Here is a 17,597-nt window from a genome sequence, read left to right as displayed (position 1 = left end):
CCCCCCTCTGCTGCCCAGCAGGGCTGGGGACGAGGCCACGCTCCGGGGTGATGAGCTGCTCTGCGGGTGAAGAGGCGTCTGTGCCTCTGTTGTTTATGGAGCAGAATGATTCACATGGAGCTACCCCTGATTTCCTAAGTGTCTAATTTATTAATCAGCAAACATTATGTAAATGTGGGTAAACTGTGAGTTTAAATCAGTTTACATCAGATGTGCAAACGCTCCCAGTTTCCTCTTTCCTTCCTCAATAGAAATGTCTGTGGAGCTGCCATCAGGTGGGAGTGAGGGGGCAAGGGGGTTTACCTTGATGGGTAAATGGCAGGTCCTGTTACCAAGAGTCTAGAAATAGTTACCCATCCAAATGGGACTGCAGACCTGGGCAGTGGGGTTCCAAACCACCTGGGATACTCCATAATCCTGACCCTCTTGCCAACTTGAGCCGTGGAGCCTGGAAGATGGGGATCAGGGCCATGCTGCTGGACAGGATGGACTGGGAAGGTAGTTGCTGGAATTCCTGCCTGGCTCAGACAGGGTATAAATCAGTGATGCCACAGAATGTCCTGAGTTTGCCCCGGGGAGATCCTTCTCCTCCCAGGGACTGTGGGCAGCTGGAGGTGCTGCTCGTGCCTGGAGTGGTTCGTGGGCTGTGCCCACCCTGTCGGGATGTGCCCGGAGCTCGGAGCAGCCAGCACAGCTCCCACTGCACGCCTGCCTCTTCCCATCTTGTCTTCACTCTCTGCTGGATTTCTATGGGCTTTTTTCCTTATTACGCATTTCAAACACCATCTGGACTTGAAATGATCAGCTCCGACGCGGGGGGTGAGTCACAACCTGCCTCTGCTCTGCACGGGGAGACGGAGCTGCCCCGGCCCCGCTCCCGCACACCGGGGACCCCCCGACCCCCGGGGGACAGCGAGCCCCGGGAGGCAGAGCCTGGAGGGGCTCCAGGAACACTCCCTCCCATCCAGCATGGAGAGTTTCTGGTGGGGTGGGCAGGCGTGTGTCTGACTGTCTGGCACGACGGGGGTGCTCAGCAGGACGGATCCTTCGGCATCTCCACCCCCAACTGCTCCTCAGCTGCCCGGCTGAGCCCAGCAGAGCCCACCTTAGCCCAGCAGAGCCCACCTTAGCTCCGTCCTGGCCACTGTCAGCACTGCCTGTTCCTCTCCCATGGCTGGTGATGCTGAGGAGCTGGAAGCACAGGCTCTCCCTGCTGCTGCTTTCCCTGTCTGCTGCAACATAACCTGATTTTTTTTTTTTCTTTCTTAATGTTGGGTAATTAAGGGGAAATTCAATTACCAGTCAGCAAATATGCAAATGAGGTGGGAGAGGCAGCCCAGGCTATGAGGGCAGAGGGTGTGGGAGTTGCACCATTTACTCCTGTCTATCCATATACACCAGACTGTGCCTGGTGCCAGCTGTGTGCCCGGAGCAGGAGATGGCACCGGCGCTGTGCCCTGCCCCGTGCCAGCATCCCCACCTCCCTGGGGACAGACACGGAGCTGGTGCCCCAGCACCTGCTGTTCTCTCCACAGAAGGGTGTTGGAGGCGGCCAAGAGGGCGAACCAGACGGGGCACTTCATCTGGATGGGCTCGGACAGCTGGGGCTCCAAAATCGCCCCGGTGCTGCACCTGGAGGAGGTGGCCGAGGGCTCCGTCACCATCCTGCCCAAGCGGGTCTCTGTCAGAGGTAGGGGCTGCGCTCGGTGGGACCCTCAGTGACCCCCTGGGTTGGCTGCTCGCCCTGAGGGCAGCCCCATAACTGCAGGGTTTGCCTGTGAAATCGTCACGGAATTGCAGAATGGTTTGGGTTTGATGGGACCTTAAAGACCATCCGATTAGCTCTTGGTGAAATTATGTTGGCTGGCACCAATCCCCTCCCTATTTTCCGTGTGCCACATTTTCCCTGCTCTTCCTTTTATCCCTGGCGTGCCTAGAGAAGTGTTTCTTGCTGCCCTCAATGTCCCAGAGATTTTCTGTTTTGGGTCTTCCCTGAGTGGGTTTTCCACTTGCAGCTCTGCCCAAGGGGTGCCTCAAACACAATCCCACCACACTCTGGTGTGTCCCCATCACCCAGGAAACCCCCTTCCCCCTCTGTCTGGGGAGTTCAGGGACATGTTATGCATCTCTCTGCCATCCCAGGGATTCAGCCCCTCCATCCACTTTTCCCCGGGCAGGTTTCGACCGCTACTTCTCCAGCAGGACACTGGACAACAACCGCCGAAACATCTGGTTTGCTGAGTTTTGGGAGGATAATTTCCACTGCAAGCTGAGCCGGCACGCGCTGAGGAAAGGCAGCAGCATCAAGAAGTGCACCAGTAAGAGCTGTGGGGCTGCTGTGGGCGAGGGAGGGCTCATGAGAGGGGTTGTGGTCCTGGTTGTGAGCGTGGTTGTTCCTGAGTGAACATCAAAGCCAGGTGGGGATCCTGGCAGAGCCTAATTCCAGGTGCCCGACCCCCTCCTTAAAACCCCCCCATGCATTTTCAGCTATTTCCAGCCAAAAGAGGCTTTAGGGACGAATGCAGTAAACAAGGCAGTGGGGATCTGTCTTGCTGACAGCGCTGCTGTCAGGTGATGGTTGGAGGCTCGAGGAGGTGACATGTTTACTGAGAGATGGGAGAGATTTACTGCCTGCCTGGCGCTGGCCGAAGACAGATAACGCCGCGGCGGCTCTCGGGCTGCGACGTGGCAGGACTTGGGGACATTTGCACGTCCCTCCATCCCCTTGGGAGGGATGTCTGTGGAAGCTGTGGTGTGCCATCGGATGGAGCTGGCTGTGCCCGGGAAGCTTATCATTAAGGGAGTTTTTTTCCCCTGCTTTCACCACTGAGGATGAGTGGGATGGTGCTTCTACATCCTTGTCCTTGCTGGCATTCCCCAAATGTTCCTCTGATGATCTGGGCAGTCTTGTTGCTAATGCATAGGTGTGAGTTGGGTAAGCAGCAAGGGCATGCAAGGAAACTGGCCCATGGCCATGGCCTTGGGTAGCCAAGAGCTCCTCATCCTTCCTGAGTGCATCACAAACCCCTCAGCACCAGGAGATGCACGAGCGGGTCCCAAGAACACTGATCTACTCATCTTCACAGTGATGTAGCTTTTAAATGGGTGATATTTCAGGGCCAAGGTGTCAGTGGAGGCAGCTGAAGCCATGACGTGGCAAATGTCCTAGGAACTGTCTTTAAATTATCTGAACTTGTCAGCAAATAAACCATCTCCTGAGTGTTTGCTTGGCAGATAGAGCAGGGAACTAACACATGGTGAAGCAAATCACCTGCCCGTGCAGATCTGTGAGCTCCTGCCTTGCAGGGCTGTTGCAAATGGCCCATTTGGGGCCGTTTTCTTCAGGTTTGGGTAGAGCCCAATTTGCCCAGAGAAGTGCCAGCTTTTCTTGTTTATTAGACCCCAAAAACCAGACTGAAGCATCCCACCCTGAGCAGGACAGCTCGTGGCTCCCATTCCTGTACGGGAGGCCTGGGAGGAAGGTGAGGGGTGAGGACTGGGGGGATGGAATCCTGATGGCAACTGCCTACGTTATCCCTGAGAGCAGCCCTAGCACCCATCATTTGTTTGCCATGAGCATCCCTTGTGGGGGAACCATCCCTGCTCCTGGATGGGCTCACCCAGCCCAAAACCATGGCCATGGGTGCTGGGTGCTGCCACCAGCTTCCATGAGATTTGGAGGTTCTCCATCCCCAGCCCCCTGGAGCAGCACTGTGAGTGACTTTGATTAACTCCTGCCAAAAGCCAGCACCGTGGTGTGATGGGAAGTGATGCTAATCCCTTCTCATCCGCCTGGAGAAGGGATCTGCATCCCTCCTCCGAGGGGGCCGCGGAGCCTCGTCACGCACTTGAAAATTAATTACCAGCCCTGTAGAAGGATGCACGACCCTGCTATTATAATCAGCAGGTCACATCCCTTTCGTGGCCCTAATCTATTCGAGTTTGGCAAAGATTTATTGTCTCCACGTTGGGAACAAGCCTCAGCTGTCTGCTCCACATCTCCCCTCTGTGCACCAGCCTAATTCCCGTCTGGAAAGAGCATCTGGGGCCTGGGGCAAGGTGCCACAGACGGCCAGCCAGCCAGCCCCAGGGATGTTTCCTTATCTGCAATGCTCAGCCTTGGCACCAGATCCGGCTTTCCCACAGCCCCAGGCTGATGCTCGCTGCAGGGCACAGGGGTGTGTGGGATGAAAACTCAGCCTCCACAGCCTGTGTTATTGCAGTGGGTTGGATTTGGGGACCTCTGTGGGATTCAGCTGGCTGCTGGGAAGCAAAGTAGCTGTAAGGGACCAGCCCTGGGTCCTTTGTGTCCCCTGGGCAGGACGGTGCTGGGGGTGATGGCAGGGCTGGGACATGCCTATGGGCTCAGCTCCCCTGGACAGTCTATTACATCCCTTCCTTTAATGGGTAATTATCTTGACAAGACAGAGTGGCTTGTCTGCACCTTTGGAGATGAATGTGGGGAAGGGCTCAAAGTTGAGGGAGAAGATTAATGGCTCCTGTCAATAATGTGGAAGGAGGGATCACCTGGCAGGGTTTGCATGAGTAATCTCCACGATCCAAAAGTGTTTTTGTAACTTTGAAGGATGGGCTATGAGTTCACCTCCCTGATATCATCTTTTCCTGTCGGTCAGCTCGTTATCAGTTCACTTTAGTGTCATGTCAGTGGCACGTGTCACCTCATCCTGGCACAGGGACCTCCGGCACAGCCCACAGGGCCATCCCCTCTCAGCAGAGGTTTGCTCTGCACCCAGAGCCAGCTTCATCCCACCCTCCCACAGCAGGGATGGAGAGGATCAGCACCCAATGCTTGCTTGTGCCTTTCTGTCCCCACCTGTACAGCTGAGTGCCTGGTCCCCCGTGGCCCCCGTGAACCCCACCTTACATCAGGGCACATCCGAGCACGGCAGAGCCAGAGTTAATTCTGGACACCCTTGCACGGCTTTCTAGGCTGTGCTGCCCCTCTGGAGGAGGGAGGCTGTGCCCTTGGCTCTCTGACAAACCCTCCTTCCCGTTGGTTGTGGCTGGAGGTGGCGAGGGGGGGGCAGAGGCCGAGGCTCTGTCGTGGCAGTGCCCCTTGGGAGATGTTCTCTGGGCTGTAATTAACAGCTGTTACATTAAGCGGTGTCTTCTGCTAAGTGATTAACATGTTTCTGGTCCCATTAAGGGCAGTTATGGCAGGGATGAAGGCAGCTGTCACCGATAATTGCCAGATCCTTGCAGGATCCTGTGAGCTGGGAAGGCTGTGGGGTCAGTGAGGCCAGAGGGTGGCAGGGGGTGACGAGGGGAGAAGGGGGACAGGAGGTGTTGGAAGTGAGATGGAGGACACATAGACAGTGGTGGATGCTGCCTGGGCATTCCTTGACACCACTGATAGAGACTGAGCCTGTGGCAGCTCCCAGGAGATGAAGGAGGTCAGTGCGTGGGGGTGAGGGTGGGAAGTCAGTCACAGCCCAGTCTGCATCCCTCTTGGGCACCTGGGAGTATGAGGATGGCCCATGGCACTGGGATGTGACATCCCAAAGGCTCTGGGAAGCACAGCAGGGTGGCAGCACCCACATTTTCAGGACTATGTTACAGGGAGGTTGGTTGGGTATTTCCCCAGTGAATGTTTTTTGGCTGCACATCACCTGGGTTTTCAGTTTTGGGAACGGGGTTGGAGTTTCCAGCTGCTCCAGTCCAGGGTGGGCTTGTCTGCCAGGGATTGGGTGCAGCCCCAGGGGTTGGCTGGGGCGCAGGGAGACAGAACCTGCTTCCCCCTGTACCCGCAGACCGGGAGCGGATCGGCCAGGACTCCTCGTACGAGCAGGAGGGGAAGGTCCAGTTCGTCATCGACGCCGTCTACGCCATGGGACACGCTCTGCACAACATGCACAAGAACCTGTGCCCCGGCAAGGTCGGGCTGTGCCCCAGGATGGACCCGGTGGACGGGGTGGAGCTGCTCAAGTACATCCGCAACGTCAACTTCTCAGGTCTGTCGTGCCCGGGGCGGCGGCAGGAGCGGCCCCAGGGGCCGGGTGTCCCTGCTGGTCCCCCACTAAGGGTCACACAGCAGCACCCACAAGTTATTCATGTTGCCATTTGGCACCCACTGCACTGCGAATGAGGGGGGCAGAGATGGGGCAGTTTCCCGGCAGATCAGCAGATGAGGAGGTCTGAGCTTCCACACCTCCTGGGAGCCTTTGGAGTGTAACCTGGCACCAATCCTGTCCTCACCCAGGCATCCTGCCTGGGCTCTCCCCTTGCCTGCTCCCCCCCTCACCTCCTTTCCTCCCCCCTGGCAGAGGTCCCACTGAATCCTGCTGCTCTGCCCTTGTCTGTCTCAAATCTCCTCTGGAAATGCCATTTTCCCCTGCTGTATCTCCTTAATAAACATTTTCTGTCCTGTCCTCTTATTACTTCTATTTATCTCCACTCTGTGATCTCCTCCACAGTGTCTCTTCTATTTACTTTTCCCTCTTGCTTGATTTTTCACTTTCTTCCTTTCATTAGTGTTTATCTGCAGACTTCACTTGATTTAACTTTAAAGCTGCTTTTCCCCCTTTTTTAAAATAAGCAGTGTGTGGGGGGGGAGTATCAAACCAGAGCCCCCTTGGACCCCATCCCCAGGACTCCCCATGCTGGGGGTGCTGTGGGTGCTGAGCCCCCCTGTCCCACAGGCATTGCTGGGACCCCCGTGACGTTCAATGAGAACGGAGACGCGCCGGGGCGTTACGACATCTACCAGTACCAGATCAGGAACTCCACCCCTGAGTACAAAGTCATCGGGCAGTGGACAGACCACCTGCACCTCAAGGTAAGGGCTTGCTGGTGCTGCACTGGGGCCGTGAACAGGCTGTGCTGAGGGGAGGTCCTGCAGGTTTCTCTTCTCACCAAGCAGGGTCTGCGAGCCTGGGAGCCCATGGGTGCAAAGTCAGGCAGACAAACATGGGGGGGTCAGAGGGGAGGGTGTACTGCAAGTACACACCTGTGCTTCAGCTGCGGTGACCACCAGCACGTGTGACCATCCCCACGGGCTCCGGGCATCGGGCAGGAAAGAGAAGCCACAACAGAGCAGAAGGGGTTTTCTCAGAGAAGGAGGGACTTTGGTTTGGGTTTCTGATGTTGAATTTTCCCAAAAGGCCAGTGGAGAGCTTCATCACCACTCTATCCCCACGCCAGGTTGGGTGCTGATGGGATGAGGGGCTGGATCTGGGTAGCACTGCTGTGAGCAGGGCAGGGCATCCCCTGTGCCCTGGGGGTGCCTGGCTGAGGGCAGAGTGCCGTCAGCGGGGCTGGTGCCGTGTTCCCCACAGGTTGAGAACATGCTGTGGCCAGGAGGTGGGACCCAGCTCCCCAGCTCCATCTGCAGCCTGCCCTGCAAGCCGGGCGAGAGGAAGAAGCTGGTGAAGGGCATTCCCTGCTGCTGGCACTGCGAGCGCTGCGACGGCTACCAGTACCAGCTGGACGAGTTCCACTGCAAGCGCTGCCACTTCAACGAGCGGCCCAACGAGAACCACACCAGCTGCACCCCCATCCCCATCATCAAGCTGGAGTGGAGCTCGCCCTGGGCCGTGGTGCCCGTCTTCATCGCCATCGTGGGCATCATCGCCACCCTCTTCGTGGTGATCACCTTCGTGCGCTACAACGACACGCCCATCGTCAAGGCGTCGGGGCGGGAGCTGAGCTACGTCCTGCTGACAGGGATCTTCCTCTGCTACGCCACCACCTTCCTCATGATCGCCGAGCCCGACCTGAGCACCTGCTCCTTGCGACGCATCTTCCTCGGGCTGGGCATGAGCATCAGCTACGCCGCGCTGCTCACCAAGACCAACCGCATCTACCGCATCTTCGAGCAGGGCAAGAAGTCGGTGAGTGCCCCCCGGTTTATCAGCCCCGCTTCCCAGCTGGTCATCACCTTCAGCCTCATCTCGCTGCAGCTCGTCGGCGTCTGCATCTGGTTCATCGTGGACCCGTCCCACTCTGTCATTGACTACGAGGACCAGCGGACTACAAACCCCCACTTTGCCCGGGGCATCCTCAAATGTGACATTTCGGACCTGTCCCTCATCTGTTTGCTCGGGTACAGCATGCTCCTCATGGTCACCTGCACTGTCTATGCTATTAAGACCCGTGGAGTCCCGGAGACCTTTAACGAAGCCAAACCCATCGGGTTCACCATGTACACTACTTGCATTGTGTGGTTAGCCTTCATCCCGATATTTTTTGGGACGTCACAGTCGGCGGAAAAGGTAAGGGAGGAGGGCAGAGGCCTGGCTGGTGTCTGGTGGGCTGTGAGGAGCAGGGCTGAGAGAGGCTGTCATGTCTTCAGGTCGCTTCCCTTGGCCCAGCCAGCATGGGAATTGGGGTGGGAAGAGCTCTGCTGCCCCCGCTGCCCCTCTCCGGATGGGAGCAGTGGCAGCACAGGATGCTGGTGTGTGGGAGGGGAGGATGAGTCCCGACAGCAGATCCAGGTCCCAGTGTCATGAGCACTTTTTCTGCATGGAAAGGGACCAAGTGCTGCCCAGCCGGCGCCTTTCCCCAGCACTGAGTTCCCATGGGACTGAGGCCAGCCCGGATGAGGCTCCGTGCTCGAGTGCGAGGGATTAAGAACAAAGAATAAAAATCTCATGAATGAGCCCCAAATCCTTTTGCTTGCCAGCCAAAACAGGAATCATCTCGTTTATGTCAAATGCAAACAGCTCCCGCTGCCAGCCCAGAGCTGCTCTGACAAACAAATCTTGGAGTTGCTGTTCCCTGGAAATCCCCGGGGTGACCCACCATCCGGACCCCTCTCTGGACACCCCGAGTGTGTCCCCACGGTGCTGAGCTGCTGACACCATGGCTTTTGGGAACACCCACTGCGAAGGGCTGGGGGTGGTTTGCTGAGGGACCTTTTGCTGAACTGACTCTGCTCAGAGCATCCAGCCCCGGCGCTCGAGGAGGCCGAGCCTGCCCAGCCAGCTCTAACCTTGGCTCAACCAAAAAGTCTCACCAAGCCGGTGCTGGCTGGAAGTGGGGAGGAGAATTAAAGGAAATAAATGGAGCCTTTTGCAGCATTTCCATTTTGATGAGATGGCAGGGGAGATACTAACAAGAAAGCAGGTTTTTTAAGAAATTATTGCAAAACAAAAGCTCCCTGAAAGCCTCCTTAATGTGCTCGGCATACTGTGGGTAATAAAGATGGAAATGATAATGATTGTAGATTATGCGCAAGGTTGCTCACCTCTTCACTGCAGCTTGTCACGGGATAATTTAGGGCTGCCGAACGCTGGCTGTCAGGCAGCAGCTCCACAATAGGCTGTGCCTCACGTTGGGGGTTGTAATGCACAGGGCTGCTCTGTTATTAGGCTGCTAACAAGCTGATTAGAGGCGGAAAAAGTGATGTTCCCAACTCCCCTTGGACCAGAGCTCTGTCTCGAAGCCTTCAGTCTGCCGAGTGATCCCTGGAGGGGTGTTGCCATTCCAGCTGGTGCTGTGCTGGGGGAGTGGGCTCTGAGTGTCCCGGCTGCTGGGACCAAGGGCCCGTTGGGCTCCGTGGAGCACCTGCACACCCGGGAACAGAAAAGCCAGGAGCATTGGCTGGGCTGTTCTCCCCTGAGAGCACAGCTGGAGTCCTGAGGATGCCACGGGGCAGACCCTCACCCCAGACCGCTGCCACCTCTGCCCAGACCCCAGCTGAGGCTGCAGCCGAGGCCTCGTGGTCTGGAGGAGTCGGATAATAATAATCTCCGCTTTTATTTTAATTCGCTTTACCTCGTGCCCACAACTTTGCATGGAGGTGGCATATTACTGTAACAAGTCCCCCAAGCCTTTTCTGAAAAGAACCTCTTATCCCCACTGATCCCTGCGGATTACAGAAATAGCAATAACAGAGGATCTAAAGAAAGAGACAATTTCCTGCGCTGATAAGGCGGCAGCGGAACAGTGGAGTCATTGTCTGCTTCCCTGTTTATCACATTTGCTTTCAGCTGAGGGAAAAGAGGGAGAGGGAAGGAGTGAGAGGGACTGTCCAGTGGTGTTAGTGTGCTGGAGAAGGGCTGAGCAGATCTGCCTTTCCCCAGCGGCCACCACGGTGCAAAATCCCTTGTAGTGGGCCCAGGCATGGATTTAGGGTGGGGGGAGTTTCCAATTATTGCAGAAATTTGCTGTGGGGCAAGCACAAGCTGTGCAGGGCTGTGGCTTGAGCCTGGGCTGCTCCCTCAGGCAGGACAGGATCATGAAGCCCTGGGCAAGGGCTGAGCACAGCACTGGGCTCGGGGGCTTGTGCGGGGTCACTTCAGGTTGCTGCAGTCCCTTGGTGCAACGTCATTGTCCTGAGTCAGAGATGGCTCTGCTCTTTCATCCTGCCCATGAGGCAGCAGTTGCTGCTGGGCCAGGAGCTGGAACTTCCTCAGTAGCCACAGCACACACCCCTGAGGGCTCTGGAGAAAGCTCAAGTCTTGTTAACGGAGGGGCGAAGTGGGGTTCTGGGCTGGAAACCAATTAAGAGAGTAGGAACTGCACTAGTGAGAAATGGTCATTTTTTGCAGTGGCAAAAGGTTAACTGAGCAGAGCTCCATGGCTGTGTTGAAGCTCCAGGCTAAAAATACTCCTCTCTGAGCTGCCGGGGGTTTGGTGCGGCGAGACACGGCTGCGGGGGCCGGTGTGGGCTGCGGAACACGGGGCTGTTCTGGCACAGGCATCGCCGGGGTGGAGGTCACCACGGTGGCCCTGTGAGACCCCAGAAGTGTTGCAGGAGGTAAAGAGGTGGGGGAGTGTGGGGAGCCGGAGCTGGTGCCCGTGGGAGTCTCGGCAGAGGGGAGTCCCTGGTGGTGTGGGGTGCCCTGGCCCCGCGCGTGGGGGGAGCGCACACAGAGTCTGAGCTCAGCTCAGCTGCTCTCCCTCCCTGCTGAAACGCCCTCGAGTCCCGAGGCACGGGGGGGGAGTTGCTGCAGAGGCACAAAAACTGGAAATTGCTGGAGTGAGGCTCCTTGGAAAGGTGTTGCTGAGGAGCAGGAGGGGGTCTGGGAGATGAGGGGTGCTGAGCCATGTCCCACCAGGGTCACGCTGTGCTGGGCAGAGTTGTGCTGGTTCCCAGGCAGGGGTTGGGGTGCCTGGAGTTGGGGTCTCAGTGCTGCCCTTGTTCCTGGCCAGTTCAGGACACTTGCAGCAGAGTCTGGAGAGTTGGAGTGAAAAAAAAGAGGAAGAAAGAAAAAAGCGCACATATTCTGGCACAGAGATATGTTTTGACTTTGCTTGATGAAATGACATTTTTATTTCCAAAAACTGCCTAGAGAGAGAAGGTGGAACAAACAAACCGGTGCATGTGACAGCAGGAGGTTTTATTCTGGGGACAAACCAAAGTTTTCTGTTGACTCAGAACAAGCTTTGTGGCATTTTCCCTTCAGGGCTGAGTTGGAACAATCTGGGCCATGTGTTGATTTGCTTTGCACAGTCACAGCTGGGACCTGTGGGTCCTGGGGGGGCTGACAGCCCTGCCTGGGAATGGGGGTCTCCCACCAGCTCTCACTCTTGGCATGGAATGGCCCCAGGGAGCCGTGCAGAGCCCCTGCCTCAGCACCTGCCCTCCACCACCTTTCTGCTCTACTGACTCCAGAAACTGAGCCCCCAGGGCAAGTGTGTGGCCCTGGAGAGGTGGGGACCCCCTGCCCTGGCTTCTGCTGCAGTCCCTGGGCTTCCCTGGCTCCTCCAGGTTGTGCCTCCTCACGTGGCATTAAATCCCACGTGGGAAACACCTGCAGGACAATCCCTGGACACTGTGCTGTGCCAGAGTCAGGGGCGAAGGTCAGGAACTGCTTTAAAGCTGCTAAACCCTTGTCAGCACTCTGCAAACCAGGGGTGTGCAAAGGCACCTGGAGAGCCAGAGCCCCCTCCCTGCTCAGCCTCGCTGGCCCAGCACATGAGCTGTGTGGAGGAGAGGATGCTGGAGAGGACAGAGCCCTGTGCTGGATGCTGATGGAGGGGGATGTCTGCAGGGATGCCTGTGGAGCAGGGACTTGCACTCCTGGCCACCCCGGGAGATGGGATGGGCAGAGGGAGGGGGTTTCTTCCTCCTCCAGGTTGCCACCTGCTTCAGATGCCCCCGGCTTGTGAGGAGCCTGCCAAATGCTCTCCATAGAAAAATGGATTATTCTACAGTCAGATTAATGGGCTTTCATTTTGCAAAACATCTGTCACTGTTAGTCCTGGACAGTGAGCGTGAAATTAGTTTTGACTGCAAAAAGGCAGTGTCGGTGTGTAATATGTGACTTACATGACAAGGGCCCAGGAGCCAGCTGGGGAATGGGAATTACCTGTTGGAGGGAGATGGGGCACGAGGGTGCCCCGGGAGTGGGTGTCCTTGCTGTGCCCACCATCGGCGTCAGAGCTCCTGCCCTGCAGCTGCTGGAGCATCAAGCCTAATGTTAAAGATCCAGGAGTGCCAACATTTCTAGCACTGCCTCCCCACTCAGTTTATTTAACTCCAACTTTTCCATGGTCCCCTGTTTCCTCCTTTCCCAGCTGACCCTTCTGGATCCCACAGAGCTGGGGGGGGTCTCAGCTCGTGCCCTTGTGTCTTGCAGATGTACATCCAGACCACGACGCTCACCATCTCGGTGAGTCTGAGTGCCTCGGTGTCCCTGGGCATGCTCTACATGCCCAAGGTGTACATCATCCTCTTCCACCCGGAGCAGAACGTCCCCAAGCGCAAGCGGAGCCTCAAGGCGGTGGTGACAGCGGCCACCATGTCCAACAAGTTCTCTCAGAAGGGAGGTTTCCGCCCCAATGGAGAGGCCAAATCGGAGCTCTGCGAAAACCTGGAAACACAAGGTAAGGCGGCTCCCGGGGGGACTCGCAGCAGGATCCCCTGAGGATGGCAGGAGCTGGGAGAGGGAGAGCAGAGTCTGCTGTGATGTGTCTCTCACGGGGGTGTGGGAGCTCGGCGTGAGCGGGGCTGGCAGTGAGCTCCTGGCTGTGCCAGGCAGGGAGCAGCACTGGGGGCAGGAGGCATGGGGGGGATGTCGGTGCAGCACCGAGGGGACATTTTTCACTCTGTCACTGGCGGGTCACGTATCCTTAAATAAACAACAGAATAAATAATTCACAGGGCTTTGATACGGGCAGATCGGCTACGAAAACATCGCAGCTAACAAATAGCTCTGTCAGCTCCAATTTCTTCTGCTCTATCTAGTTGTTATCTGGGAACACCAGTTGGAAACCTGCAGCAAGGTTCGATTGTCAGTGAGGCACCACGAGCTGCCAGGTGTCCCCTCTGTGCAGTGCCATGGGAGGGCTCCACAGGGGACACGTTTGTGCTGCTCAGGGTGTCCTGGGCTTTGCCATCTGTGCCAGCTCTGTCCATGTCCTTGGCTGGAGGGTGTCCGTGTGCCCACTGAGCCCTGTGGTGCCTCGGGACCTCATGGGGGCATCTCCACAGAGCATCGTGCCCACTGAGGGCAGGACCCCAATTTTGCCTTGCAGGGCTGTGACAAGATGAGCTTTGGGAACATGGAGCACCCGTGGTCTGTCTGTAGGAGGTTGCTGAGGGAAGTGAAGGGGAGCCTGAGAGCACATTCCCATGGCTTGTGTCACATCCTGGGTCACTCTTTGGGATGAACTGTCTTTAGAGAGCACCCAGAGGCTGCCCTGGGCTCAGCCCCTCTGCCATGGCTCCGTGCCCTCCCAGGGAAGGATCCCATGTGCTGGTGCTGGCTGGATCCAGGAGCAAACCCTGTTCCCGTCCCTGCCAGCATCTCCTGACGCGACAGACGGGTCGGGGTGGGACGGGAGCCAGAAGGGGAGGGTGGACTCGGTGACTGATCCATGTGAGCTCTGTCTCTCCTTCCAGCACTGGCCACCAAACAGACCTATGTCAGCTACAGCAACCACGCGATTTAGCTCCAGGGACTGCGGGAGCCACGGCCGGAGGGAGCGGAGCCGCTCCCGGCAGGACCCTGGAGGGGAGGTGGCGGCCTGGGGAAACGCTCCTGCGGGGCCACTGGGGCAGAGCTCCCGGGAGAACGGCCATCAACAGCAGCAAAAAATCCATACAGAACCAGTAAAACCATCCCACGGCCACGGTGTCGGTGCATGGCTCCCGGAGGGAGCGGGACAGGAGCGGGGGGACGGAGAGCAGGGAGGAGGTGACGAACTCCGGCAAGTCTTTGGGGGTTTTTTTCTGTATTTTGGCAAAAAAAAGAAAAAAAAGAGACCCAACATTTTCCCTTTTCTGGAATTTGTGAGATTGTTTGTGGTTGTGCAGAACCTTCTGTTTTCTCTTTCTTTTTTTTTTTTTTAATCCTCCATTTTATTTTGTTCCTGTCTTCCTCCATCCCTCTTCACTCTCTCCCCCATATCCTACCAAATTCTATATGTTGCAGAAAGGAAAAATAAATAAAAATACATAAAATTTACATAAAAAAACAGACAACAAAATAAAATAAAATAAAACCTAGACTGTGTTCAAAGTGCTGATTTTTATAGGTGGTTCCTTAATGTATGTGATGACCATATGGATTGAAATACGTCTGCTTTATGTACTGACCAGTCAAAAAACAAAAACACACAAAAAAAAACAAAGTTCAGTGCCTGGATGTTTATGAATTATTCGATGACTGTGTAGAGCATGATCATTTTTATACAAGGAGATTTCTAATAAAAGACCCTGGTTTTGCACTCGGTGTTTGCTGTCTCTTGGTGACTTGGTTTCAGGAGGTGACTTGGTTTGGGCTGACAGGGAAGGTTTTGGGTGGCCAAGTGCTCTGGGAGAGCAGGGGGCTTGGTGTCCTTCCTCTCCAAGCATTCCTGCTGCCAAGGGGTCCTTCTGGGAGGGGATGGGGCAGGGAGAGGGGAGCTCAGCATGTCCCTGGCACGGGGCACTGGGGCACACACTACAGCCTGTGCCTCACCAGTGCTCAGGGCTGGAGCAGATCCAGGGTGAAAGGGTTGATTCCTCCTCATTTCCTCTTCCCCCAGGTGTGGGCTGAGGGGGGGGAGATGGACCAGAGACGAAGGGATTTTCCAGAGATTCTCCATTCAGGCTGCTCAGGGAATGGTGGAGTCCCCACCCCTGGACGGATTTGTTTAAGAGTTGTGCAGATGTGGCACTTGGGGACATGGTGGCCTTGGCAGTGCTGGGTTAATGCTTGGGCTGGATGATCTTAGAGGGCTCTTCCAGCCTGAAGGATCCTGTCATGCAGAGGCAGGGCCAACTCCACTCTCCTCATCAGGAGCAACCTGGGCTAATTAGGGTGTTGCCCACTAATAAAAGCAGCTCTGCCCCCCCTTCAGGGGGGGATTTTCCTATTTGCCTGCAGCTCCTCCATGGGACAGCACAGCTCTGTGTATGAGGTAGGTGGCAGTTCTGAGTCTTGGCTGTACCTGTTTTGGGGTGGTTTGGAGTGTTGGCTGCTGCTGTTTCTGGCTCTGGATGGGGATTCCCTGTTGGAAAGGGGGTGGCTGTGCTTGTTTGCTGCTGGCTGGGGAGAGGAGGGTCCAAGCTTGTCTGTGTTCGGGGAGGTGGGGAAAGGTGCTGCTGGGGAAAGGTGCTGCTGCCCACCCTGGTGGGGTGGGTGCCTCCAGCTTTTGGACGAGCTGTGGTTTCAGGTGCCCAGTAAAAGCCCTGGAGCTGGTGGTGACTTGGCCTTGGAGAGGGTGCTGGGATGGCTCCCCATCCCTGGGCGTGTGTTCCCCTGCCCCTTTGTGTATTGTCACAGCTCTGCTCTTGCCTTGGTGGGTTGCCCAGGGAGGGGGGCCCTGGGTGCCCTGAGCCCCCAGGAGCTGCAGCCAGTGACTGGTGCCAGAGGGACCAGAAAGGTGCCCGTTCCCTGCCCGTGCACAGGGGACAGAGCGTGGCTTGAAGGCAGGAGTTAAAAAAAGAAAAAAAGAAGCATAATGAAAAGCTTGCAACTTTGATAAGATCATACTTGTCAAAAGAGCTTCTCAGGAGAAAAAACTGCTCCGTTCCCAGCGCATCCATCACTGTCAGATCAGATGTGAGGCGCTGCCTGGTTCAGAGGGCTCCCAGAAAACCCAAGCTGATGTCTGTGGTGCTGTTTCTAGCTCAGAGATACTGCTCTACTGGCTTTACAAGCAGCTTTCACCCTGAGCTTTGCCTGATAATGACTGGAAAGGCTGATCCTACCTCAATTACAGCATCCCCCTCCCTTCCCTGGCTGTGCCTGGGAGGAGGGATGCTCTGAGCCTTCCAGAGATGGCCCTGTTTTCACCAGCCCAGACCTGCCCTGGCTGTCACTGTCCCTGTGCTGCTGGAGGACCTGTGTCCCTCCCAGTGCTGGGCACATTCCAGTGGCTGCAATGACCCCCCAACACAGCTGGTTAATTTTATACAGTGCTGTTTAATTCTAAATGCTTATTTGATTATGAAAGCTAATTAAGAGGGAGCTGTCTATAAGCCATTGAGATGGATGGGGATCTAGCCAGGCCCTGGAGTGGATGCCTGGGGAGCTGGTGGATCCAGGATCCAGTTTCTGCTTTGCTTAGTGTTTTTGAGGGTAGTTCTGCCTGTGGCTGAGCAGAAGAGCAGAGTAGATTCCAATTCCTAGATATCAGATTCCTAGTTTTCGGTACTTTGTGTGTATATATTTTTTTAAATGAGGTGCCTGTCGTGCTGTGATTTCTCTTCCTCTCCTCCCTTACAGATGAAAAGCACTTGTCTGATTTTCCCTGTGTTTCTGTGAAGGGCTATTGAATTTAAACAGCAATAATTGCTTGAGTTCCCTGAGTGGTTGACCTGTGCATTTTCCACTTTTTCTGGGAGTTTGAGAAGCAGGGAGAAAAACCTGGGCTGGTCCCAGCTCCTTCTGTTGCCTGCTCGTATCTCCCCTTGCCTGGAACTTTCTATTGTCCTTGGCTGCTGTTCCCAATCCTCAGCCCTTCTCCTGAGCTCCCTTCTCCAGGCACAAGTGGGGGCTTTTGGGGTGCCAGGGCACGGCTGGGGGCTGGAGTGGGAGCTCTGTGTGGGCTCGTGGCCCCGGCCCCGTGCGGAGCGACAGCAGCCTGGAACCAGTCATTAACTCTCTTCTGTGAGAGGCAAATTACAGACTTCAGTGGCATAATTAGGCCAACTCGATAGGAAATGGAAAAACAAGATAATTTCTCTGCGAATTTTGCAGTCTGCCAGCCACCTCGTGCCTCGCTTCCCATGTCTTGGGGAAAATCACCCTCCTGCTCCTCTGGCCTGGAGATCTCCTGTTGCAGCCGTGGCAAAGCTCCTGAGGGAGCAGATCTGGAGGAAGGGGATGGAGAGAGCAGGGCTGGAGCAGAGCATGGCTTGCCCCTCGCTCTGGGACAGAACTCCATCCAGCTCCCCTCCCACAGGGAGAGCCTGCAGGTCCTGCCTTGTGTTCAGAGAGGAAGGGCAGCAGAGCTGAGCAGGTCCTGTGGGTCCACACAGGGTGGGGGACCCTGTGGAGCTCCTGTCTGTGCTACAGAGCATTGGAGGAGCTGTGATGGGCACATCAGTGCTGCTGGGAGGATGGTGATGCCTCTGAGGGGCACACCCAGTCCTGTGGGAAGGACCAGAGGCAGAATGGAGCCCGGTCTCTCCTTGTTGGAGCAATCCCGGTGGCTGGAGCCATGGATGGAGGCATGTGGGGTGTACCCAGGGGTCTCTC

At 56.2% G+C, this 17,597-nt stretch overlaps 1 protein-coding gene across 1 annotated transcript; it reads left to right on the top strand.

Annotated features, from left to right (window-relative positions):
- The first annotated feature begins 1,538 nt into the window (after window positions 1-1,538).
- LOC103767224 (metabotropic glutamate receptor 4) lies at window positions 1,539-13,880 on the top strand. The gene is made up of 7 exons (XM_029962551.1): window positions 1,539-1,690; window positions 2,178-2,318; window positions 5,772-5,972; window positions 6,660-6,796; window positions 7,296-8,231; window positions 12,546-12,792; window positions 13,811-13,880. Exons 1-7 carry the CDS (start codon window positions 1,588-1,590, stop codon window positions 13,858-13,860), a joined length of 1,815 nt encoding a protein of 604 aa, XP_029818411.1. The 5' UTR covers window positions 1,539-1,587; the 3' UTR covers window positions 13,861-13,880.
- Window positions 13,881-17,597: the final 3,717 nt, after the last annotated feature.

The sequence above is a fragment of the Manacus vitellinus genome, unplaced genomic scaffold (genome assembly GCF_001715985.3).
Source record: "Manacus vitellinus isolate BGI_N305 unplaced genomic scaffold, ASM171598v3 scaffold_47_pilon, whole genome shotgun sequence".
In the NCBI taxonomy this organism is placed as follows: Eukaryota; Metazoa; Chordata; class Aves; order Passeriformes; family Pipridae; genus Manacus; species Manacus vitellinus.
Note: the sequence above shows the minus strand (reverse complement) of the source record. Positions and strands in the feature narration are given on the sequence as shown.